Source organism: Sorghum bicolor, chromosome 7 (assembly GCF_000003195.3).
Source record: "Sorghum bicolor cultivar BTx623 chromosome 7, Sorghum_bicolor_NCBIv3, whole genome shotgun sequence".
Taxonomy (NCBI): domain Eukaryota; kingdom Viridiplantae; phylum Streptophyta; class Magnoliopsida; order Poales; family Poaceae; genus Sorghum; species Sorghum bicolor.
In genome coordinates this window covers 1,416,371-1,439,786 of record NC_012876.2, presented here as the reverse complement: position 1 = coordinate 1,439,786, position 23,416 = coordinate 1,416,371, and the positions used below count along the sequence as shown (strand labels likewise).

Sequence of the window (23,416 nt, the reverse complement as noted above, 5' to 3'; positions counted from 1 at the left end):
TCAAGTTCCAAGCATTCGTTGGAATGTCTTCAAATGGGTCAATTGCTCCTTGTGCTTGTCAACAAGGTATTTGAATCACATGTATCCATTATCTCTATATTAAAATGACTGAACTGTACACACTTGTATTAAAAAAAATCTTACCGCAATACCATAATCTCTAAATACGATTTCTACACCAAATGCGGGCTAACGGATAGGGCCACGTCGCCCGCAAACTATCTGTCCCGCTAAGCCGGACTCGGGCTGCCGGCCATGCGCACGGCCCGTGCCTGGCGCGCGTCCGTGTGCCCCTCGCACCTACGAGGTTTCCCCCTTCTTCCCCACGGGAGCAGAGCATGCGCTCGGCACTGCCGATTCAGGGGCCATCCCGGCGTCGTCGGAGGCCCCAGCAACCCTATCGTCTCCCTCTTCTTGCCGGGCACCTTTCTCATTGTCTCCATGTCGGCCACCGCCAGACCTTAGACGAGACGACTCAACATTGAGCCAGGGTGCGAGATGCCGGATCCATCAGTCTGCGCCCGCCTTGAGCTGAGTCGTTCGTTCCTCCATGCCTAGCCGCAATTGATGTTGGCATGGATTGCGTCGATGATGGCGATGGCTATGTGGCGTCGTTCTCGGCTGGATAAACGCCGCCACGATTTACAGGAGAAATCCATGGCGTCCGTACCTCGCTCTCTTGCAGCAATGGACTACCACTCCCCTCCTCCAAGCAATGAGGCAACCGCCAGATTTGGCACTGATCCAAGCTGTGAAGGTGAGGCCCAGGTTTGCCTCTGTCCCATACTGCGATTTATCAGGTTGCTTAGGATTATTCTCATCACGATCTGACTTCTTATAGATCTTTATTGTATTGTATTGTATTCAAATATTTTCTGGAAGGAGAAGGGAGACGAAATGATTAGTTAGCCCCTAGATGTGCATTGATTGAGTAGGAGATATTTCATAGTTCTGAATTATGCAGTGCTCAGTGTTATCGTTCTGAACTAACATTAAGCCCAAACATGCGTAATGTGAATTTGGTTTGGGATTTGTAATGGTATTTTTGGTTACGCTACCATTTTATCAAAATAGAATTTGTACCAATGCTACATTTCATTCACTCTCAAAATTGCTTTTATTCACTAGGAAAAATAAGAAAAGTGACATATGCAATTAGGTATTATTTTCTACTATGCATTTGGCCGAGGAAATTTTTATAATTAATTGAGCAACTTTGTTAGCCCATGTTGCAGAAATCTCCTATCACAAGATGGTGTCTTTCTTTCATGGTTCTTGGGTCCAAATTTGTTTAACCGTGGCATTGCTTTGCTCTCTTCAGGAAAAGGGACGAAAAGAACACAGCGTTGCCAAGCAGTCGGCCCATGACAAGGTGTTCCTTTTTTAATACATAATCTCAAATCATGAATTCTGAACTTTTGGATGAATATCTCGAATGTGCAGATGTTTTATACATAATGTGCTTATAAGAATGAACAATTTCCTTGCAAAACTGAATAAATTAGACTAGGAACCTGTAAGGATCATTCAACTTCAGACAAGAATCTTAACTGCAGTATGGTATAATATGGAAATGCATCCGTAACATTGATTAGTATCTTTTATGCACTTTAAGCAACTAATCCAAAGAAAAAAATGATGCTGTCATAGCACATTAGTCCACCTCACAGACTCAATTGTCATGTACAACACATTGGAAAGTTTTTTTTTTGACGAAAACACATTGGAAAGTTATGCTACGCTAAAAATTACCACTGCATAATTGTACGATTGGACTGACAAACAAAAACAAATCTTCAATCAAGGTTGTTAGCTCCAACTTCAAGGCCCATCGTCAAGAAATTACAGAAAAGGGGATATAAAAGCTACCTCGCGATAAAATTCCCTAAATCTTGCATACACATAGGTAATAGCTTAGACATCTATTCCTTTTATTTTGTGCTTATACTGATTCATATGGATTCTGAACTGGCAAGAAAGAGCTATTGCAGGACAACCTACCGTGCTTCCCTGGGTCAAACCCTGGACAGCAAAAACACCCTCTTTGCCGGTAAATTCCAACAACGGGGCCAGGTCAGGGTCTATCACATATCTCAAGGTAATAACCTGTTTTCTTCCCAACAGTAGAAATAGAACAATCGTAACAGAATCTCGTTCAAATTTGTTATCTCTATATAAGAGAAAAAAATGTGCACCAAGGCCTACCAAAATTTAACCCAATTAGAACTCAACTCATCTTTATTTGAAACCTAATTTTCTAAACCAACAAGTGAAAAATAAAAAGGTAAATAAGTAATAAAAAAAAGCATCTCTTGCTGGACCAGGTTATAGCTTAAGCTCCATCATCACTTTGGGTTCACATGATATTATGAAAGTTCCCTTGCACATCAGACAAATGTATCACACTTATCCTATTCTCCAATCTCCATAGTTGTGATTGAGTAAAGAATGTTCTGATTTTTTTCCCCCTTTACACACTTGCAGCGGTATTCAACAAGCAAGAACATGGAAATAGAAGACAGACTTGAAACAGAAGGGTTAATATAGCTATTGCATGCTTCAGTCATTATATAGAGGAGTTCTAGCACTTGTGTATCTCCATGCGGTGCCCTTTGGTGTCCGTCGTATATACTGCAATATACACAAAATCAGATCCATGAGATGTTGACATGTCTTCTTTGATTATCATGAGTTCTTCTGAATCGCTATACTATCTAGGCTTGACGGTATTCTGAACTTCCTTTTCTTCATTCAAGTGTATAGCAATTATCCTTTCTTGAGAATGATTTCCTCAACCAGGCTATAAAAAAATATGTATGAATCCGGTCCTGTTCGCCTACAGTGGCTGGCTAAAGTATCGCAGGCTGGTGCTGGTCCTACACAGGATCGTCCGCGCGGCAACGCCGCGCATGGTTTCTAGTTTGCTACTCAACAAGGGTTATAGGAGGCTTGATCACCCTCCTTCCTTGATTCCATTCAACCCTACAAATTTGAGCAGAGAGATTCAGAACAAAAGAAACTAGATGATACCATGTGCTTTGCTGTGGAAACTTCAAGCTAACTATTTGAATATCATTGAGGACATCCTTAGTGGAGCAGATAGAAGGAGGACAGCAATTAGAACAACGATTCTTTCAACGTGTATCAATTTTTGGATTGGAATTGAAAACGAAGAGTTGCATAAACAAAGCATTCACAACTGAGAGACATGTTCCTTCAAAAAAAAAAAAAACTGAGAGACATGCCAGATCTCCGTCATGGCTACCTCCAGAGTGCGAAGATATGTGGTTTCAGCTCAGCTAAGTGCTTGGTTGAACTAGCCTGTTATATTCTGAAGAGTGCGGTGTCACTTGAGTTGGACACCATTTATGCCCCTAGGTGTGGTGGCAAGAATAAATATTGTGCTCCCATTGCTAATGGTGTTCTCAAGGAAGCCGCTAGAGCCCTCTCGGCTATCAGGACATACATTGAGAATAAAGTTCCATCTACAGTTAAATTAACTGTTCTGGAGATATCATCGCAGTGATCATGCTATTTCCATTTATAGAATTTTATGTGTATCATGGTTTGTTTCGTGTATTATGGCTGTATCCCAAATGTACAACAAAATTAAGTTAACTTTGGATGGACCATGCTTTGTATATGAATTACCAGACTTATTTAGTAATCTTTACGTTTTGTAGTAGGACATGTTGATTTACTCATAGATGTATGCTGTCAATTTGTGTGTGTATGGTACACACAAATGTCAACACAAAATTTAATCTCTGCACCTGAAACCAAGGGAGTTGAGACTGACATGGTGTAAATGTCTTTATTTTGGAGGCTGAATTTGGACTTGAAGAAAATGCCTCACTCAAATACAGTGCAAATTGTCATGGGATGGAGCTTCTAGTGCACTCTGTGTGTGAATGATTGAATGCTAATCCACATGTTATGTTTAGGCCCCTTTTTTTTTACCACAGAATGGAAACTGGCTGAATGCTTCTAGTGGAACATCAGTGCATCAAGCTGATATGTCTCAGCGGGGGGGGGGGGGGGGGGGGGGGGGGGGGGGGGGGGGGGTCGGCTTTGTAGAGAGAACATAACTTATCTAGACATCAGTCATGTCTCTGTCCATCAGTTATTATGTCTCTGTAGGTATACATATCCTAATTAATGTTTAATTTTTGTAGTATAATGACATCGACTTTGTTTGTAGAGATAAGCTTACAGTCTGCATATCTGCTTAAGGATAATTTTTTCAGTTGCAAGATGTGATGTAGTAATTCGTTACTCAAGCTCTGTCAGCAAAACTTGAAGCTCGATCGACTGCAACCATCCTGCCATCTGACTGAGTTACTAAACTAAGCCAGCTATCTGTTTTTTTTTTTTTTGAGAGAGAGTGGCTATCTGACGAGAGCAATAGGAATTTTGTTCTCAAAAGGAAAAAGGAAAAAAAAAAGAGCAATAAGAATTTTGCTGTTCTTCTCTTGGGCCCAAACTGAGTACTAGGCCATGGCCCATAGCCATGCCTATTAGTATGGGCCTGACGATAACCCTTACCCACCCAATCTGGCCCTCCGGATCTCTTCTCTTGGGCCGCTTTGAGCCCACGGGCCTGAAGTCATTTTTTGCGCGGGACCGAGAAGGCACCCGTGGCCGTGGACACCACACGCCAGTCCCTTCGTCTCTGCCGGTCGATGGCACGATATCCAAACCGCGCGCAGATTGCTGTGGCCGTCGTGCCACCTGCAGAGCCTCTCTCGTCCACCGCCCGCCGCCGCCACCGTGTCGCCCTCGCAGCCTCACAGCCTCGCCGCTGCGCCAGCAACACAGCCCGAGCCCGGCGCCGTCGTCCCACACCCACCTAGTAGCCCGTGCGGTGAGGCGACAACCAGTGCGCGTCGCAACTCCGTCAGCTTATGGCCGCGCTACCGCGACCCATGGAGCTCTGCTTGGCCAGGACGACGACGGCCGCGTGCCGGAGGGCGCCGACAGGCATTCCGAAGAAGCGGCGCGCCGGCGGGAGCACCGTGCGGTGCGTGGCGACGGCGCCCATGGGGGAGAAGACAGAGTACCGTGACGGCCCGCTAGAGCGCGCGTTCATGGGTCTGTTCGCGCGGAAGATGGAGAAGTACGCGACCAAGAAGAAGCAGCCGCCGTCGCCGGAGCCGGAGGAGAAGAAGAAGGCGGTGTGGGATTGGGACTACGAGAGCTTCGTGGACGTGTCGCGGCGCGTGATGGTGGGCCGCACCCACGCGCAGCAGCAGGAGGCGGTGCGGGAGGTGCTCCTCTCCATGCTCCCGCCCGGCGCGCCCGAGCAGTTCCGGAAGCTGTTCCCGCCCACGCGCTGGGCCTGCGAGTTCAACGCCGCGCTCACCGTCCCTTTCTTCCGCTGGCTCGTCGGCCCCTCCGAGGTCATCGAGGTGGAGGTCGACGGCGTGAAGCAGCGCAGCGGGGTGCTCATCAAGAAATGCAGGTACCTCGAGAACAGCGGCTGCGTTGGGATGTGCGTCAACATGTGCAAGATCCCCACGCAGGACTTCTTCACCAACGAGTTTGGACTCCCACTCACCATGAATCCAAGTGAGTACCTGAAAATGCCCTTTGTTCCCATTCAGTTGTCACCACCACTACCTGAAAATGCAGAAACAGCCTTGTGTAGTTGCGTGTGTGTGACTGAACATGCTAATGATCATGATGTTCAGGTTTAACACAGTTCAGAGAACCAGTTGGCCTTTTTATCTTTCAGAAACATCTCAGTCTAGCAGATTGTTTATCACATCAATCATGAACATTGGCCCATCTGCAGATTTTGAAGACATGAGCTGTGAGATGATATACGGTCAGGTGCCACCACCCTTGGAAGAGGATCCAGTGTCAAAGCAACCATGCTACCCTAACCTCTGTGAGTGCTCTCAGATTCACCATTGCAAAACGGTTTGGTTATACATTCTGAACCTTTTGTTTCTTCAGGTTCCATGTCGACGCCGTCTGCGCCGGTCTGTCCCAAGCTTCAGGCGTAGGTATACATGAGATTGAGTTCATGTCCAGTGCGCATTCAGTTTCGTCAGAGAATCCACACAGTTGAAACACTCTATAGTGGTAGTATAGGTAAGAGAGTTCCATTAGTCGTGCTTTCTTCATGCTGCGCTGCACGCTGAATCTCTTTGTTATGGTTGGTTTGCTTGCAGGCCATACGTTGCTAGTAGGAGACCGTTGCCTTGAGATGGATGGTTTGCACACGGAAATTGGTTTGGTGAGGGAAGTATCATTAGTTCCTATACAGAATATACATAGCGTTACTTGTAAGTATAAAAGTTATATAAGTTTGTTCTGAACCAGGACAGAGCACTCTGTCTGTAAAGAATAGAGACCCATGGATCCAACAGGATTAGTATTTCATACACTATTTTCTACTTGCTCCAAATTAATCTTCGTACGTCTAGTTGTGTTTGCAACCGGTAATGCATACGCATGCCCACTTAGGAACTTATGAATTTTGTTAAACCCAAAATGAACTATCGAAGACGAGAATACGGTGAAACTAGATTCCTGGATCGGCTCCTGCTAGAGTAAAAGAGCCAGAGCCTCGTGTAAGCTCAAGCTCAATTCCCCACCGGTTCGCCACAAGAGACTATGACCCTATCCGCTTGAACTTATCTGCCGAATCTGTCAGCCATTCAGCAGTAACAAATCAGCGAACAGTTATCATGACTTTTCAACAAGTGAACGGCCTCTATGTTTTGCTACAGTCGATCAAGTTGTCTTTGATCGTTGTTCTTTTTCCAGCCTTAGCTCAATGACTCCGTCTAGATGAGTACGTAGAATCCATCGTCCGGTATGGAAATGTAGACACCGAGAGTCCAAGACGGCTAGACCTAGCTAGAGTATTTATGAGATCCCCGAAGGTCCGATTGAGGTTGAACATTCCCTTCTTTTGGCAGCTCGAGATCGAATCACCGTCGGTCACCATCGCCGATCATCTTTGGTGGACACAGGGCGAACCAATTTTTTTTTATAAAAAAAATCCACTGAAACTGAACACCATCAAAGCGAATGAAAAACTGGAAATTCAAGTTGAAGGCAAAGCAGAACTTGTTTGTTTGACTGATAATCCATAGCAAAAAGTATTGTTGGCTGATTTATTGTGAGAAAAAAAAAATACTATGGCAGACTCGGCTGATATGCTCAAGCGAAGACGTTGGGCTGGACCTGGATTTTAAGTAGGAGTAGAAAACACTGAAGGCCCAACTCGTATCCATTGGGTCCAATCGCATTTGTATTGTAGTGGGCTGAAAACCCGTTAGGTACAACTGGGCTGTAGATGCATCTTTCCTTTTTGGATTCCTTTCACGATCTTTTTGGTGACAATAACGAATTTGGATTTGAAATTTCGGAGTATATAGGAAGAATAAAAAGGGGATATGTCAGCTGTCCCTTTTTTCTGGCGGATTCGACCTTCGGAGACAGAGGTGCATGCACTGCACGGACGTCAAAGGTATTTGTTTTGAATAATTAATTTGTCTACTGCTTGTTGGAATTAAATACATATATTTAAACAGTTTGGTTGAAGACTTTTATTTTATTCTATATATATGACCTTTTTGGATACTATACACGGATCTTTGGGCTAGCTAGCTGGAGAAGGGACCCAAATCGAACATTTTCTTTTCTATACTGTCACCGTCGATGCATATATATATATATATATATATATATATATATATATATATATATATATATATATATATATATATATATATATATATATATATATATATATATATATTTATATTTATATGACTTAGTGCTTAGCTTAGGCGGCTAGCTAGCTTACAGGCTTGTTTAATTCACTCCCAAAACTTAAAATTTTTCAAGATTCTCCGTCACATCGAATCTTGTGGCACATGCATGGAACATTAAGGTCTTGTTTAGTTCGCAAAATTTTGGTTTTTGGCTACTGTAGCACTTTCGTTTTTATTTGACAAATATTATCCAATCATGGAGTAACTAGGCTCAAAAGATTTATCTCACAAATTACAGGTAAACTGTGCAATTAGTTTTTATTTTCGTCTATATTTAATACTTCATGCATACAACCAAAGATTCGATGTGACGGAAAATCTTGAAAATTTTTGCTAACTAAACAAGGCCTAAATATAGATGAAAACAAAACTAATTGCACAGTTTGTCTGTAAATCGCGAGACGAATTTTTTAAGTCTAGTTACTCTATAATTAGACAATGTTTATTAAATAAAAACAAAAATACTACTGTGTCAAAATTCAAAAACATTTTAAATCTACACATGGCCATAGTCATATCGCATTCACAATTTCACATCGAGTTGCGACAAGAGACAGACAGAGAGGGAGAGTTACCGGACGATCCAAGAGACGCAATGGCGGCGGCGTCCAAAGACTCGAAGCAATGCAATGCAATTTTGTTCAGGCGAATCTACGCCTTATTTAGTTCCAAAAATTTTTGCAAAATAGGAATAGTAGCACTTTCGTTTGTATTTGATAAATATTGTCCAATTATGAACTAACTAGGCTTAAAAGATTCGCCTCGTCAATTTCGATTAAACTGTGCAATTAGTTTTTATTTTCGCCTATATTTAATACTCTATGCATGCGTCTAAAGATTTGATGTGACGGGGAATCTGAAAAAATTTTGCAAATTTTTTTAGAACTAAACAAGACCCTAGTCTGGTCTCGTCTCGTCCAGATGACACCGGCACGGGGGGTTTCCATGCCCAAATGATCCTTCCCGAGACGCATGCATCCATGGTTTAACAATACGTCATGTGCCATAATGATCGCCGGGGTCTACTACCTGATAATCCACCATATCACCTCACATCAAATAAAAAGAGATGGACAAAAGACACAAACTCAGGGCAGCTTGCTTCTTTCACAGTACTCTCCTTCCGTCCCTAAAAGCTTCATTTCTTAAAATTTGTGCCAGTCAAATTTTAAGTTTGACTAATATTATATAAAAGAACATCAATATTTAACATAAAATGAGTATTTTATAAAAATATATTCTATGATAAATCTAATGGTACTAGTTTGGTACTACAAATTTTACTTTTTTAAAAAAATTGTTTAAAGTTTAAAAAGTTTGATTTAAGACAACTCTAGAAATTGAAGCTTTTAGGGATAGAGTATTCTTTATTTCCATCCTTCCTTCTCACCATCTATATATGTTTCCTTTTGTCATTTAACTTATTTCCATTCTTGGCCCAATTAATTGTCTCGACTCTCGAGCATATCATTAGTCATCCTTAATATGTACACTCATCGGTCCTAATTAAAATACAAGGGAATGATTTTTCTCCTGTAAATATACGCTTGGCTAATAAGTTATGGCTGAAAGTACCGATCATTGATAAGCTCAAGCGAGCAAGGTCTAATAGCCATTAGGTTTAGTTGGGTTGGTGTCACCGGCAAATTAATCTTGAGCTCGGAGTAGGATCCCAACCTCTTTGTGTTATATTGCTATTTTTGTGTTATGTACGATAAATTAGCCACAGGTTTAGGTCATCATATATTAGTGTGTTTGGTTTAAAGAATAAGGTGATTCATCGTCTTGTCACTTTCTTACTTTTTTATTTAGTCTGTGGCATGAAATGAGTTGAACCATCACTACCTTATTCCTCGTAACCTAATAATTAGTATATGCATGAACAGTGGATTGATTTAAAAAAATTCATGGGATAAACTCATGATGCATCATCTTATGAAACATGGGGTGACTCTACGAACCAAACACACCAATAAAATATTGTATTATTTGTTGCATCTCTCTTTCCTTGTGCAATGCAAATGGGCGCACGATTGATGTTTACGGGAGATTTTAAGAGATTTTTCTTTTTATTTTGTTATAGATTATTTATTTACTTATTATTTAATTCGTAATATCCAAGAAATTAATATAGCTTGCTCAGATTGCTTTGAAATATCACCAGGTAACTGGAATGTCAATGGCATTTTCCATAAAAAAGAAATCATCTTCTCTCCTCACAAATCCAAAGTCCAAACTCCAGAGTGGAAAACTGGCCCAAGTGTAGATTATAGTGCATGTCTACGTCGCGGCTCGATCGGCGGTCGGCGCTTTTCTCTTCAACATTCTGCTGCCTCGCTCTGCATATGCAATTCATCGTTCAAAGCTGGTTGGCTACCATCATCATGTACTAATAAAGCTCGGAACAAATTCAAATTAGGAAGGTTCCATCATCTATCCATTCTTCTTCAGCTTTATCCAGCTAAAATTTCCACACAGCATCATATGCAACGACGACTGCTGCTGATCTCTGTGTGTGTGTCATCTTTTGGAAACTGGAATATATAGAACGTCACAGTCACCAACTAGATATATACTAGTATATAGGTTATAGGAATATATAGTACTAGATAGCGTGCTCGTATGTTGATACGGGATAGCTAATAATTTATACTAAAAATACATATATCGTACAATGATTTTAATATCACTATATCAGCATTAAAATAACATTAAATGCAAACCATAAAATTTTATGAACGACGTCGCAGGTTCACAAACTCTACTTTATTGACCTTTTCATGTGTTTATTATAAAAGTTTGGTTATCTCGTAGCGGTGTATTCCAGCGTGCTGTCCCAATACAATTTATGTGTCTATTGTATTCTTTTGAATGATAGAATGAATGTTTTTCTAGTAATTTTTTAATTTAGGGGGTGACTTCCTGTTGTTGTTGGTCATATTGTAGTTAATGCATCAACAATCCTGTTAGATATGAGATGACCGTAGTGAAATCTTATATAATTAAATTTGACCATCGTGCAATATGAAACTCCACAGAATTGGCGCTAATGATTCTTGCCACAGCTCATGCGGGCCAACATGGAAGTGCACATAATTGTCACTAATGATTCCTGCCACAGCTCATGCAGGCCTCTGATGGACTACTGCATCTCTAATTACATAGTGAAGTCAGACTCTGAACAAGTCACTGTTGATAGTAATCTAACTGGAAAGCAGTCTGATCAAAACATATCGAGAACTTCTCAATGAAGTGCAGGTAAATAGGCTAGCAGTTTGACAATGTTGTAACAACAAAAATATGCATTCTGTTGCATAGTTGCACTATATTATAGCGGGGTACTTCAAATCGTCTTCTCATTGTTGGAATCATTCAATTTGTTTCAAATGGACACTTCAACAGGAGTACGGTGCTTAGATTTATTTTTTTCATGAAACAAAACCCATCTTATTTTCAAAGTAAATCATGATTAACATTGTTTTCTATTTTTAGAGCCAAATGCATAGTTCTATTATTAGTTCATATGAAGGTTTAATCGTGCATTATAACTGCTATCAATACATACTACAATAGACAGGATTTTGGTAATTTTTAGCATGACTTGTTGTGTCATGTATACAGTTTGACCTAGGAGCAGATCGTGAGGGAGATAGGCATCGTCTGGCCGGGATGCAGATCGCGACTTCGCGAGGGAGGTAAGGGTCGATGAATGCTGGCCCTGTCGACAGGCGTCGTTGGCCTGGAGTAGCAGATCGATGCCGTCGAGTTGCCACAGGGTGTCGGAGGATTGGGGTAGTGGATCGCAGGGATCAGACTTGGTGGCGGCAGTGGCGGCTTGGAGGAGATCGTTGTCGAGCAGTCATAGCGAAGGCAGTTTTTTCACGCGTGCTGGGTCACTGGAGGCGCTAATAGCGATCGCATGAGACGAGGCGCTGATTACTTCTTCTTCTTCATGGAATAGCGTTGTTTGTTTGCTTCCCTTTTTCTTTGCTTAGAATGGATTGCAGCGTTGTTTGTTTGTTGCGTCGGTTTTATTTGGAAAGGAGACGGTGATTTGCTAGGAGGGTTTGCATGGATCGTAGGTTTTTTTAGGAAACAACAGGAGGCATCGCGTGCGCAAGTCAGGTGCGTACACATTATTTTGGTTTCCTTTTGAAGCCGAACTAATCTGTGCATGCCGTGGTGTTGGATTTCTTTTTCGTTCGTACGCATTTTTTTGTTCCTTTTGGAGCTGCATGCGGGGTCGCAAGAAGAGGCTAAGGTTACACCAAACAAAAGTTGCACGAAAAAATTATCTTCCTTTTGTTCTTTTTAGTTGTATATGTAGGAGATATATATATGCGACGATGAAATTCTTTTCCTCGGCAGCTATTTATGAATTAATAAGCTAGCCATTAATCATTGGAGAGGTAAATAATGTGTGCGTAATTAAATTGCATATATAGCTAGATGATGTTTATTTGTTTATGTGGTGTTTATTTATTTCAACAAAGACATATAATATCACCACCAGAGAAGAATCTCCCTATGTCTTTCGCAAAAAAAAAAAACAAAGGAAAAAGAAAAAGAAAGAAAGAAATTTACAAAACCCAGTCAGTAAATAATAACCACTCAAAACCTTGTCACATTTGGGATAATCAGTAACTCGGGTATCCCAACTAGGAAAAATTACAAAATTCATGCAGCATGTAATTTAAATCTTGAGGAAAGTGACAACGCGGCATGCATGAACACTCCAATATATATATATTAGTCGAATTTTCCAATTCTATGAACTGTGATGTGTCATTAACACAAGATGTCACCTTTAATTTCCCAAAGACGACCCTAGTGCAGCAAGGTTAGGGATCAGGGATTATTAATTAGTCATCAGGGATGAGGAAGAGGATGACAGTGCGGGCCCGTCACGCCATGGAGACGAGCTTTTGTAGATGAAAACTAATGTTTTGGAAAAGTTGAGGAAGAAGAAACATTTAACATTAATAGTGCATTAAGGAGTGTCGTCATGGACGATCAACAATCGATCACTCGGGTGTTTTGTACGTAGTAGACAGCCTAAAACAAAATCCAAAGAGGTAAAGGAAAATACATATAAGAAGTTAAAATTTTTGTTGTTTACAATTCTATCTCTGTACACATAATAATATATATTTCCAGTCGGAAATTCAAGAAATGCATCACACACCCCGCTTCTCCAAATGACACTAATTAAAGAATATACATCATTTACGTAGTACGCGCTACTTGTGGACGACGACGTCGACCAACAGCGGCGGCGGCGCACCGGCGGCGGACCCGGATGAGCCTTTACCACCTGACGTCGTCGTCGCCGGCGCGCGCGAGTCGGAGTCGGAGCTGAAGCGGAGCGCGAGGCAGACGACGGGCGGGGTGCCGGCGAGGACGAGGCCGAGCGGCACCATCCAGAGCCGCGCGTAGGACGGGTGGAACGCGACGGCCCACCACGCCAGCAGCGCCGCGCCGGCCATGGCGGCCGCGGCGAGGCACACGTCGACGGCGGCGGATTCTGCTTCTGCGGCTGCCTCGCGTCGGCATGCCGCCACCGGCCGGTCCCCTTGGTGGCGGTCGCCGACGACCTTGACCACCAACGACGACGACGCGCCGGCGGCGCCATCCTTGACGGCCGCCGCCGCCAGTGGCGCCGTCGTCGCCTCCTTCTTGCTGCTGCTCGAGTACTGGTGGTGGTGGCGCATCGTCTGCATCGGGAGCATGTGGATCATGGTCGCTCGAGCTCTTACTAATATAGGCAGTAACAGGAAGGTGCATGCGCGCGAGGGGGGAGACGAAGTCGATCGACGAGCTGATGATCGAGGAAGACGGTCAGCGCTAGGACTAGGACTAGGTGCAGTTCAGGGTCTGCGGCCGCTGCATCACCTGGGACTTGCTTCATGCAGTGTAGGCGTTCTGTTTTCTATACTACACTCACACTGTATACAGCGGTTCATGTCTAAAACAGCTAATAGCGGAGCTAAATCGGGCTATAGCGGAATATAGCGGCTAAATTGTACATGAACACAAATAGCAGCACTCTGCCTCAAAAGGCTATAGCGGGCTATAGCGGCAGCTATAGCGGGATATTTAAAACTATGGTATACACACATAATTTACTGTACGTACGCTAGCTCATTTGGGTCGATCTGGTTTAGTTTCAAAAAAAAATTAAAATTTTCTATTAATCTTGCGACACATAACACATGCATAGAGTATTAAATATAGATTAAAAAATAATTACACAATTTACTTGTAATTTGTGAGACAAATTTTTTGAACCATATGTTTTTGCACAGCGTGTTAATTGAAACCGTTGACAATGCAACCCATATGTAACAACTTCGTTCAGTCTAGCTCATTCAAAGTAAACAACAACTATAGGATTTATGCATGGTCGTTCTGCTAGAGATTTGCACCGGCCGGCTTGTCTTTGTTCGTTTGGGTCAAGAGAATCTGTCAGATATTTAGCAGTATTTTTCTCTTATAATAAATCAGTCAACAATACTTTTTACTATCAGCCAACGGTACTTTTTGTGTGCGCACGTGTATATATATTACCACGTGTCCACGTCACTATACATATGGGATATGATGAAATGTTGCACGTACCGGCGGCCGGAGCCCTAGTGGCACTCTGTGTCGCGTCTTTGGTCTCTCTTTTCTCTTGGACCTCTGCATGCTGATCGTATATCTATCCATACTACTAAATTGTGAAAATTTCAATCTGCCCTCAAATATTTTCTGCCGTCCTTATCCGACACGGGCGAGGCGTCCGTTCCGAATCAATGGTTGGCTTCAACGCTGGCAAAGAGAAAAAAAAGAATAAAAGTTTTTCTAAGGTTTCTAATGTAAATTTTTTTTATACATTATAACACATTGAAAACAAAGAAATTATAGGGGCTTAGATGCAAAGTGTTTATCCTATTAGTTTACTTTTCTTTTATTATTTAAATTGATTGGTAAATACATAGTAATTCATAGAAAAATCTAAAAATTACAAAATAAATTTTGTTTAGCTCCACATATGTACATCCATGCATTAAACAAAAAATATCACAAATTTTATTATATTTTCTTTGCTGGAGATGCTTGACTATGCTTTTTAGTGTAAAATTGATCGACTGGAAATTGATAAATGTGTAGTAAATCATAAGAAAATCTAAAAATTATAAAATAAATTTTGTTCAGCTCCATATATGTAGATCCATGCACTAAACAAAAAAATCACAAATTTTAGTATATTTATTTTTTGCTGAAGATGTTTGCCTATGCTTTTTAGTGTAAAATTGAAATTGTAGTTATCTTGCTCTAATTATTATGAAAAGTTTATGGTAGTCTATTTAATGTGATGCTTGATTTGTGGTAAAAGTTTTAGCATTATTCTTGCATATCTCACTAATTTACTACTTTATCTAAATTTATGCTCGAGGATGCTTACATTACCTTTGCACGATGTGTTGTTATGTCATATGAACACTTCATAAGCTCATATATTCATAATTTACATACATTTAACTGATATATCACATTTCATAGGAATCCTAACCTAAATAAAAAAAGCTACCAATAAACTTCTCATATTTTAATATAATACTAAGGTATATTAAGAGGTAAGGTTGACTAATTTCTATTATTATTATTATTAAATAAATATGTCTCCAAGCTATATATTATTGTAAATATTAACTATCAATATCATACATGTCATGGTTATCAATAAAATAAATTATGGACTTTAAATTTTATAAAAAAGATAAATATAAATAGATATTTAATATTATGCCATCACTTTCTATGGCCATTTAATGTTTTTCTCCCGTTGCAACGCACGGACATATTTGCTAGTTTAAATTAATAATTTGTGCTGGCCACCCCGTCCCGTTTCTTCTGTCACGTTTTGGACTACCTGTACGTGTGTGTATTAATTATTAAAAATTCGATGACCACTCCGTCGCGTTTCTTCCCATCCTGATAGCAAACTTTTGCACTTGTGTTGCGTGGGCGGTGCGATGGCACTCTGAGAGAGATGGTCCACATTCTTTTTTATTTAAGTATGTATATGTATAGATAGATATAGCTACGGAATGTCTACATCCTGCGTGTCGGTTACGCATATATATATACACCGTACCGTCGCCATCGAAAAAATACATTAAACATGCATGGACAAATTAAAGAGTTATTAATTAATCAAGACGCTGGATTATTGTGATCTAAAGAATAGAGAAAGCCGTTTCTTACCGGTGGAAAGCATAGGTAGCATTTTGCCAAGAGTAGGGTACTAGGTAGACAGCTAGAGTATAAGTTGGGAAATAAATAAAATAAAATAAAAGGTCTATAAAGGACACAAAACTAAAATTGATTATACATTTTTAATCCTAATCGCTATATGTAGCATATTACATATATACTATCATGCTAGATCGCTACAGTACCGGATAATTTAGGTGCTCTCTTTTTTTCATGGGTCTTAGCTTCTTGAAATGATGTAAAATTTCATCATTATTCTTAGTTATGTACTTGCAGATACTCCTCACTTAGTAGCATATAGTCATATGATTCAACAGTTCACCACTGATCTGATTTCTCAATCCAGTATTGATACTTTTCATAGCTAAGCACGCTCTTTTCGACTATATATATGGTGGTTGCAACAACGGGTGAACTTAAGTCCAACTCAATAAAGCGAACAAGCAATGGAAAAAAGTTAAAGAAAACTATGTGTATGTATTCCATTTGAACAACGTTGATAGCAGGAATACCAAAGGTCACTAGAACTTGTGAGACAACAATTTTAACTTTGACACAAGTAATGAAATTATCATGTTGGTTCCTAAGGACAAAATAATGATAATAGGACAAGTCAACATCATACATCTCGTAGGGGCCAAAGCCCCTCCTATTTCCTCAAAAAAAAAACATCATACATCTCACCAAAGATGAATTAATTTCACTTCACTGAAGGCTGCATAAGAATTCCTTGGATCTATACAAGTAATCATTTTAAGTAAAATACAATAAAATAATAGGCTATAAAGGGCATAAAACTTAAATTGATTATTAATTTTTAATCCAAATCGCTAAATGTAACATATTACATATATACCACTAAACTAGATTGCTATAGTAGTCGATAATTTAGGTACTCCTTTTTTCATGAATCCTAGGTTCTTGAAATGATGCAAAATTCCATCATTATTATCAGTTATATACTTGCAGACACTCCTCACTCAACAACATACATTCCTGTGTTCATCATTCATCTGATTTCTCAACCCAATATTGATACTTTTCATAGCTAAGCAGACTCTTTTCAAAAAAGGCGAAGAAGCAATGGAAAAAGGTAAAAAAAAATATGTGTTTGTATTCCATTTCAAAAATCTTGAAGCAAGAATATGCCAAAGTCACTAGAACTTGTGAGACAACAATTTTATCTTTGACACAAGTAATGAAATTGCCATGTTGGTTCCTAAAGACAACATACTGATAATAGGATAAGTCAACATCATACATCTCATCAAAGTTGAATTACACTTAATTTCACTTCATTCAAGGTGGCACAAGAATTCCTTGGATCTAGACAAGTGACCATTTTAATATAAAGTAAAAGTTTTCATCAAAATAATTTTTTAATCTAATAGTAATTCGGTCATGCACCATATTAAAATAATTCATATTTAAAATGATGAGACAATAGGTTACCTCTTGCCCTCCGCAATCACTTGAACAACCCTAATAGTTATTGTGTCCTTCATGTTTGATATAATGATGTGATGTGAGACACAATACTTCTTTACCTCTTCAAATATATATCTCTTACCAACCGCCTCAATTTTTGTCTAATTTTTTTTTTTGCATCCCAATCAAATCTTATAGCTTAAAAAATGTTTTCACGAAACCTTTGAAGGCAATGTGATGAATCATTAGTTTATTTCAACGATAATTCTGTATTTGCAACAACAAACCTGAACACATGGTGCTCTTTTCCTCCAACAGTGGCATCTTCAACCACATTCTCTAATTTCGCTAAAACTGCATCCCACACATGAACAAGACATCGCAATGTTTTATGATGTGAGCCCCATTAAGTACCCTACGTCTTGCAAGGTTGCTTTCTTGTTTTTTTCTCTTCCAATTTCACTAAAGTCAATTTTTTACGGTTTTTCCTATTTCTATAAAAACTAAATTCTATTAATGATCTACAATTAATGTCCACTTGTTATTGTAGACAACCAACAAGATACCAAATGGATGTTGATGAATTTTTACATAAAAATGTTTAAAGTAGATTTTTATTCAGAACAAAACTAAAATGACCTAGATTTTGAAATGAATGGAGTAACATATTTTTTGTCAAAATTAAGTAAAGTTTAACTTATGACAAAACAAAATGATATACACTTGAACATGAGTGTTAAATTTCAAGTTAAACTACATCGGTTGTTAACAATGAACTAATTTCCAAGAATTCGAAAACATTTTCTGTTTTCAGTTTTGGTCACCGAAATTTAGTTCAAAATTTAAGAGAAAAAGTAGACGTCCTAATAATTGGATCGGCCCAAATACGCCCTTGGGCCTTGGCCCAACAGCCCAACTTCTCGTCGTCCCACTCCCATTTCCTCCTCTTCCCTTCCCCGTCGATCTCGTCGGCGACGGCGACACCACTACCTCGCCGTCCGGTCCCACCCCGCGCCTCCAACTCCTGCGACCCAGCCGCGGATCCCGAGGAGACGAACCGAGTCCGGCGATGGGGGTGGTGATCGAGCGGGAGGAGTGGGCGCTCACCCCCCTCGCCTACCCGCTCCTCTCCGCCGCCGCCCTCGCCGCGGTGCTCCTCCTCCCTTACTTCTCCGCGAGGACTGCGGCGCACGCCACCGGGTCCTCTTCCCCCTTCGACGTGGGCACCGCACCCTTCCTCCGGTTCCGGCGCGCCTTCCTCATCCTCTTCTCCCTCGCGTCCGGTGAGTAGCTAGCACGCCCCCTCCGATCTCCTGCCTTTGTCGAGCCGCCGTGCCGCGCCTAATCGGGTGGTGTTGGTTGTTGTTGTGCAGTGGTTGAAGGGATCCATTCCGTGTTCGGGGAGGATGAGTTCGTGCGGTGTGGGCTTGGCAGGGAGCAGATGGCCGCGCGCCTTGCCTCTACCACTGCAGCTGCGCTGTTCCCGGGTGCCATTTCTGGTGTCATCTCTGACAAAATGTAAGGTTTGGTGAATGCTTTTGCTCTGTTTGTCAGTTATGTGAGCACGAGTGTTCAATTGGAGTTTAGAGTACAAGTTTATGTTAGGTGGTGTAACATTTTGCATAGCCTGTTAAAATCCCCTCGTATTGTTTGGTGTCATATAGCGGTGCATTTCAAATTAGTCTTTGATCTGGGATCTGATTCTGGTGTTTAAACGGAGTAACTGACTAATAAGGTGCTGTTAATGAGCCTCAGTTTCAGGGCTGAAGGCTCGAAGCCACTTCATGAATAGTAGTACTTGGTACATGATACCTTTTTCTGTTTATAAAAATGTCTGTTTGAACTAGATCAGATGCTAATTGGTGGACCATAGCCTAGACATGTCTTCAAGGTCTTGTACTGGAGTAGGCTTAGCATTGTCATTTTGCGATGGGAAGTGATTGAGGACCAACATCTGCACCCGTGTTTCTTTATCCAGCAATGGTGTAAATTTCCGGTTCTTATACCCCTTACCACCTAATTTACTAGCTATTAAATTTTCATGTCATATGATCTTCATGCCCCCATGGCAACTATGGTGACCAAAAAGTGTGTATCTGGGTACAACATAAAGATCCTGAATATTAGTTCAGCTAATGTGTTGATACTTTGTAGCCATATGCATTACTTATTACTTGTTAGTTGTTAACCGAGGCCAGTGCCTCATGATGAAGTTTGATATACTAGGCAAGTAGGAATTGCAGAGTACAATCTACACCTTGGTATGATTTAAGTTTTCTCTTCTCTTCACGTGTGTAGTTTTTTGTTCCATAAGCTACATGTATCCTTTGCACTGGTACTATTATTTGATACAGATGTGAGCAGTCTATGTGTTTTTATCCTTCCAGTAGTAGCTATAACAATTTTTTCACTGATGATTATAGAGGGCCACGAAGGGCTTGCATATTGTACTGGGTACTCCAGCTTGCAGTAGGTGCTGTGAAGAGTTTCGGTGTGCTTCGTTGTTCATGGATCAACAATTTCATTCTGGCTTTTGCCTCTTCAGTGTTCTCTTTCTGTTTTGAGACATGGCTTGTGCTGGAGCATGAGAAGGTTTGTGTATTTTTTGAAACACTTATGTGCTATTACTGTGTTCTCTATGTTGTATAAACCATTGAGTGCTTGATCCTGACTTTTCAGCAAGACCAGAAGCAAGATCTGCTGTTTGATACCTTCTGGCTGATGACATTCTTTGAATCGGTGTCCCATATTGGAAGTCAAGAAATCACAAATGTATTGGTTAGCGATGACGACACTAGATTCTTGCTTCCCTATGCGTTTGCAGCCACACTATCGGTAGTGGGGATTCTGTATATCAGAAATGCATCAAGTACCAGTCAGAGTACCAGTCAGCATGCATCTGCCGTTGGGAGTTACCAAAAATCATTTTTTGCCCATGTCCTCAGAGGTGAGTGGTGAGTCATCTTGCTTGCTCCAATGCTTTCTTTCTCATTTCTGTTGGTAAAGCTCTATCTATATTCCATAAATATTGTCCAGGAGCAAACTTTGCCATATTTATATACAGAAATATAAGTTGACCAATGTTTTTGATGGCATTGTATTTGATCTGTAGTAGTCTTCACAATTTCATTATAAAACATGTGCAGTTTTGTAACTTTTTTAATGATATCACCATTGACTTTGTTGAATATTGACCGTGAATATTTGAATATGAGACACGATTGAAAACAAAATACGACCTCTGTGCGGTACACTGATAGATATTTATGAGTTTGTCATAAATTTAGCATATGAGGAATTGCTTTAGTCAAATTTAAGAGATATTTCTGAATTCTGATGTGAAAAATGCATAAAAAGAAGCAGCTTTTCCATGATTGTTACAGGCTAAGCTTTTCAGTGCTTGCATGTTCCATTTCCATTTCTGACCATAATTAATGTGTTTCAGACAAAAGAGTACTGATCTTGGTCATAGCTCAAGCAAGCATCCATTTTGCTGTCTCAACCTTTTGGTTTCTCTGGGCACCAACCATAGTGGTATGAGTCTCAGTTCTGCCTGCTAGTTTCCTGCCTGGTCTTCTGTATGAGTAATGTTTCACAAACTTGAGGCTGAAATTCTGCTACTTTTCTCATAGATCTGTTGATTGACACAGGCTGACGGAAGGTATGCTCAACTGTCAGTAATTTACCCCTGTTTCTTGGCATCAAGAATGCTTGGAAGTGCTGGTTTTCCATGGTTTTATGGAGCCACAGCTCCCTTCCGGAATGAAGACAGCTTGACAATAGCTTACATTGGTGCTGGGCTAGCTTTGTCTATTGTGGCTTATGATTACCAGGTATACTGTGCATATCTCTAAAGCAACAACATAGATAGTTGGAAATTGGCATTCAAAGTCTAATGAGAAGTTATATCCATCCAACAGGAGATTGGACCACTGGTGATAGTGTTCTGCATCTTCCATGCATGTGTGGGCTTTATTTTGCCTTCGCTAGCAAGATTGAGAACAATGTAAGTTACTGGTGCAAGTACGATACTACGATCAAGCTTAAATTACAGTCTAGTACTTTCTGTTTACAAGGCTTGCATCACTGTAGGTACCTACCAAATGAGCTGCGTGGGGGCATGATGAGCTTTTCACTGTCACTGGCAAATGCCGCTATCTTCATTTTCCTGTTACAGGTATCCATATGAGTCCTCATTTGAGTGAACCTACATTTCTGTGCAAATGTCTGCACAATGCTAAGATCATTCCTTTCGTCTACAGGGCGCCCACCATCGACGCTTTGCAAATTCAACCATCCTGTTTCTTGCGTCCTATGGCCTGTTAGGAGCTGGGGGTTGCATTCATATGTTGAGGAGGTGGAGAAAGCACACTAGGCAGAATGCCCGCAGTTTGTAGGAGCTTGAGGCACCTAAGGTTATACACTACAGGTCAGACTTGAGAGAGATTTTCTAGTATCTCACATTTTCTTTGTCGACTCCTTTCATCTGGAAATAGGAAAGTCATGGTAACACCATTGGTCACTGGTGACTTGTGCAGCATATCTGGAGTTAGGTGTAGGATATGTTTTTTTGTTCGAAGAAATTGTAGAAATTGAAGACTGACAAATTCTGTGGTTGTATGTATTCACGCGCGGCACTGGTTGCGACTAGTGTGCACACAGCCTAACAACCAGCACGGTTGTGTATGTAGGCAAGCCCGTCCCTAGCGCATTTGCAGTCTCTGTTTGAGAGAATGTAGTTGAGAGAAAGAATGAATGAACATCATCTTGCTTTGTTCATTCAATCCGGATTTATACAGACTGAACGGACGTTAACCGGGATTTATACAGACTGAGCCGACTTGTTTCAGTCCGTTTAGGAAGTCGGTGATTACACATAAAAGCATGGTAATCATAGGATTAGATCTACAGATAAAACTAAATACACGTCACTAATCCGTGGGCTAGACTCTGGGATATGAAATCAGCGTCCTCCCATTGGCTGATCTATTTGGTGATGGATTGCTTTTCAACACTCCCCCTTAGTTGAATCCGGTCTATTCTTTAGATCAATCAAAAAAAGTTTCACTCCTAGGAAAAATAAGGTAATGATGTTATTGATACGTTATAAACTCCTCAAAAGTCCAGTGAAAAAATAAAGAGAAATGATATGACATATTTTTAGATTATTGTCCAATGTAAACTTATATGAGAAAATCTTTATGGGAAAAAAATCCATAATTGAGTTTAGAACTACTATGGTCTATGGGCCATAATTTGTATTAACCGGAAACAAAGAACTCCCATGATAAGCATGTAGTTGTTCACCAACTAACACCACCACCAAGCAGCTGAACTCCAGCAACCTCTACTACAACAGTGACTGTGAAGCTTCGAGTCAAAATGACAAACGATAGTGGTGATTACAATGTCTTTGAAGCACATCTCAGACTCAATTGATGTCTGCCAACAACCATTGAGGGGAGAAAACCTCATGGATGGAGGGCAGACCAAAGGGGCATGAAGAGATCTAAGAGAGGGGATCATCATGGTCTTGTTATCAGCATTTGATGAGACAAGGCAATCAAGGATCATGGAGAATGACAAAGCTAGGACACTAGCAACATAGTTTGCTGGTTAGAACTTGTGCAAAATCATCAGAGAAGGGGATGGCTAGGTCCTCGATGCAGGGAGGTGTGAATGATCTCCAAAGAAATGAGCCCACGAAGGGAGGGACATCGAAAGATGCCACCCTTGCTTGTCCATGATCATCAATTTGAGTTTTCACCTGGAGATCAAACTCAACAACATGGTAGGTCGAACCCACGACGACGCCTCCAAGAAGAAACATGATGTATATTGGGTGCCATCATCGTTGGCACTGACAACAAGATGTGCAAGACTTTTGTCTAGAATCCACCGTAACCAAATCCGTTTAGAAGGGTTTATATCTGTTCGTA

At 40.7% G+C, this 23,416-nt stretch overlaps 4 protein-coding genes across 11 annotated transcripts; 3 read left to right on the top strand and 1 right to left on the bottom strand.

Moving 5' to 3' along the window:
* LOC110436890 lies at positions 230 to 2,736 on the top strand. 8 transcript variants are annotated; one of them, XR_002454782.1, is made up of 5 exons: positions 230 to 757; positions 1,322 to 1,372; positions 1,806 to 1,906; positions 1,992 to 2,098; positions 2,485 to 2,736. XR_002454782.1 is itself a non-coding variant. In XM_021464551.1 (5 exons), the coding sequence occupies exons 1-5, from the start codon at positions 716 to 718 to the stop codon at positions 2,545 to 2,547; spliced, it is 375 nt and encodes a 124-aa protein (XP_021320226.1). In that variant the 5' UTR covers positions 230 to 715; the 3' UTR covers positions 2,548 to 2,736. The 8 variants fall into 8 exon arrangements, 6 of the variants coding, with proteins under 6 accessions (XP_021320226.1, XP_021320227.1, XP_021320231.1 ...); XM_021464551.1 differs by having other exon boundaries at positions 230 to 768; XM_021464552.1 differs by lacking the exon at positions 2,485 to 2,736 and adding an exon at positions 2,325 to 2,441 and having other exon boundaries at positions 230 to 768.
* On the top strand, positions 4,686 to 6,401 carry LOC8066092 (beta-carotene isomerase D27, chloroplastic). The gene is made up of 4 exons (XM_002444872.2): positions 4,686 to 5,568; positions 5,795 to 5,890; positions 5,959 to 6,096; positions 6,177 to 6,401. The coding sequence occupies exons 1-3, from the start codon at positions 4,905 to 4,907 to the stop codon at positions 6,006 to 6,008; spliced, it is 810 nt and encodes a 269-aa protein (XP_002444917.2). The 5' UTR covers positions 4,686 to 4,904; the 3' UTR covers positions 6,009 to 6,096; positions 6,177 to 6,401.
* On the bottom strand, positions 12,867 to 13,671 carry LOC8068560. Its single transcript, XM_002443713.2, has one exon. The coding sequence runs from the start codon at positions 13,526 to 13,528 to the stop codon at positions 13,031 to 13,033; it is 498 nt and encodes a 165-aa protein (XP_002443758.1). The 5' UTR covers positions 13,529 to 13,671; the 3' UTR covers positions 12,867 to 13,030.
* LOC8068559 (molybdate-anion transporter) lies at positions 18,394 to 22,304 on the top strand. The gene is made up of 9 exons (XM_002444871.2): positions 18,394 to 18,760; positions 18,851 to 18,995; positions 19,901 to 20,069; positions 20,157 to 20,424; positions 20,923 to 21,011; positions 21,128 to 21,310; positions 21,398 to 21,483; positions 21,570 to 21,654; positions 21,740 to 22,304. The coding sequence occupies exons 1-9, from the start codon at positions 18,547 to 18,549 to the stop codon at positions 21,872 to 21,874; spliced, it is 1,374 nt and encodes a 457-aa protein (XP_002444916.1). The 5' UTR covers positions 18,394 to 18,546; the 3' UTR covers positions 21,875 to 22,304.

Bases quoted from the DNA above. Each gene is read 5' to 3' on its own strand.
- LOC110436890 (XM_021464550.1), top strand. From the start codon at position 568: ATGTTGGCATGGATTGCGTCGATGATGGCGATGGCTATGTGGCGTCGT. The intron at 769-1,321 runs GTTTGCCTCTGT...TGCTCTCTTCAG, and splicing joins GCTGTGAAGGTGAGGCCCAG to GAAAAGGGACGAAAAGAACA. The intron at 1,373-1,980 runs GTGTTCCTTTTT...CTGGCAAGAAAG, and splicing joins AGCAGTCGGCCCATGACAAG to AGCTATTGCAGGACAACCTA.
- LOC8066092 (XM_002444872.2), top strand. From the start codon at position 4,905: ATGGCCGCGCTACCGCGACCCATGGAGCTCTGCTTGGCCAGGACGACG. The intron at 5,569-5,794 runs GTGAGTACCTGA...GCCCATCTGCAG, and splicing joins CCCACTCACCATGAATCCAA to ATTTTGAAGACATGAGCTGT. The intron at 5,891-5,958 runs GTGAGTGCTCTC...TTGTTTCTTCAG, and splicing joins ACCATGCTACCCTAACCTCT to GTTCCATGTCGACGCCGTCT.
- LOC8068560 (XM_002443713.2), bottom strand. From the start codon at position 13,528: ATGATCCACATGCTCCCGATGCAGACGATGCGCCACCACCACCAGTAC.
- LOC8068559 (XM_002444871.2), top strand. From the start codon at position 18,547: ATGGGGGTGGTGATCGAGCGGGAGGAGTGGGCGCTCACCCCCCTCGCC. The intron at 18,761-18,850 runs GTGAGTAGCTAG...GTTGTTGTGCAG, and splicing joins CCTCTTCTCCCTCGCGTCCG to TGGTTGAAGGGATCCATTCC. The intron at 21,012-21,127 runs GTATGAGTCTCA...TGATTGACACAG, and splicing joins TCTGGGCACCAACCATAGTG to GCTGACGGAAGGTATGCTCA.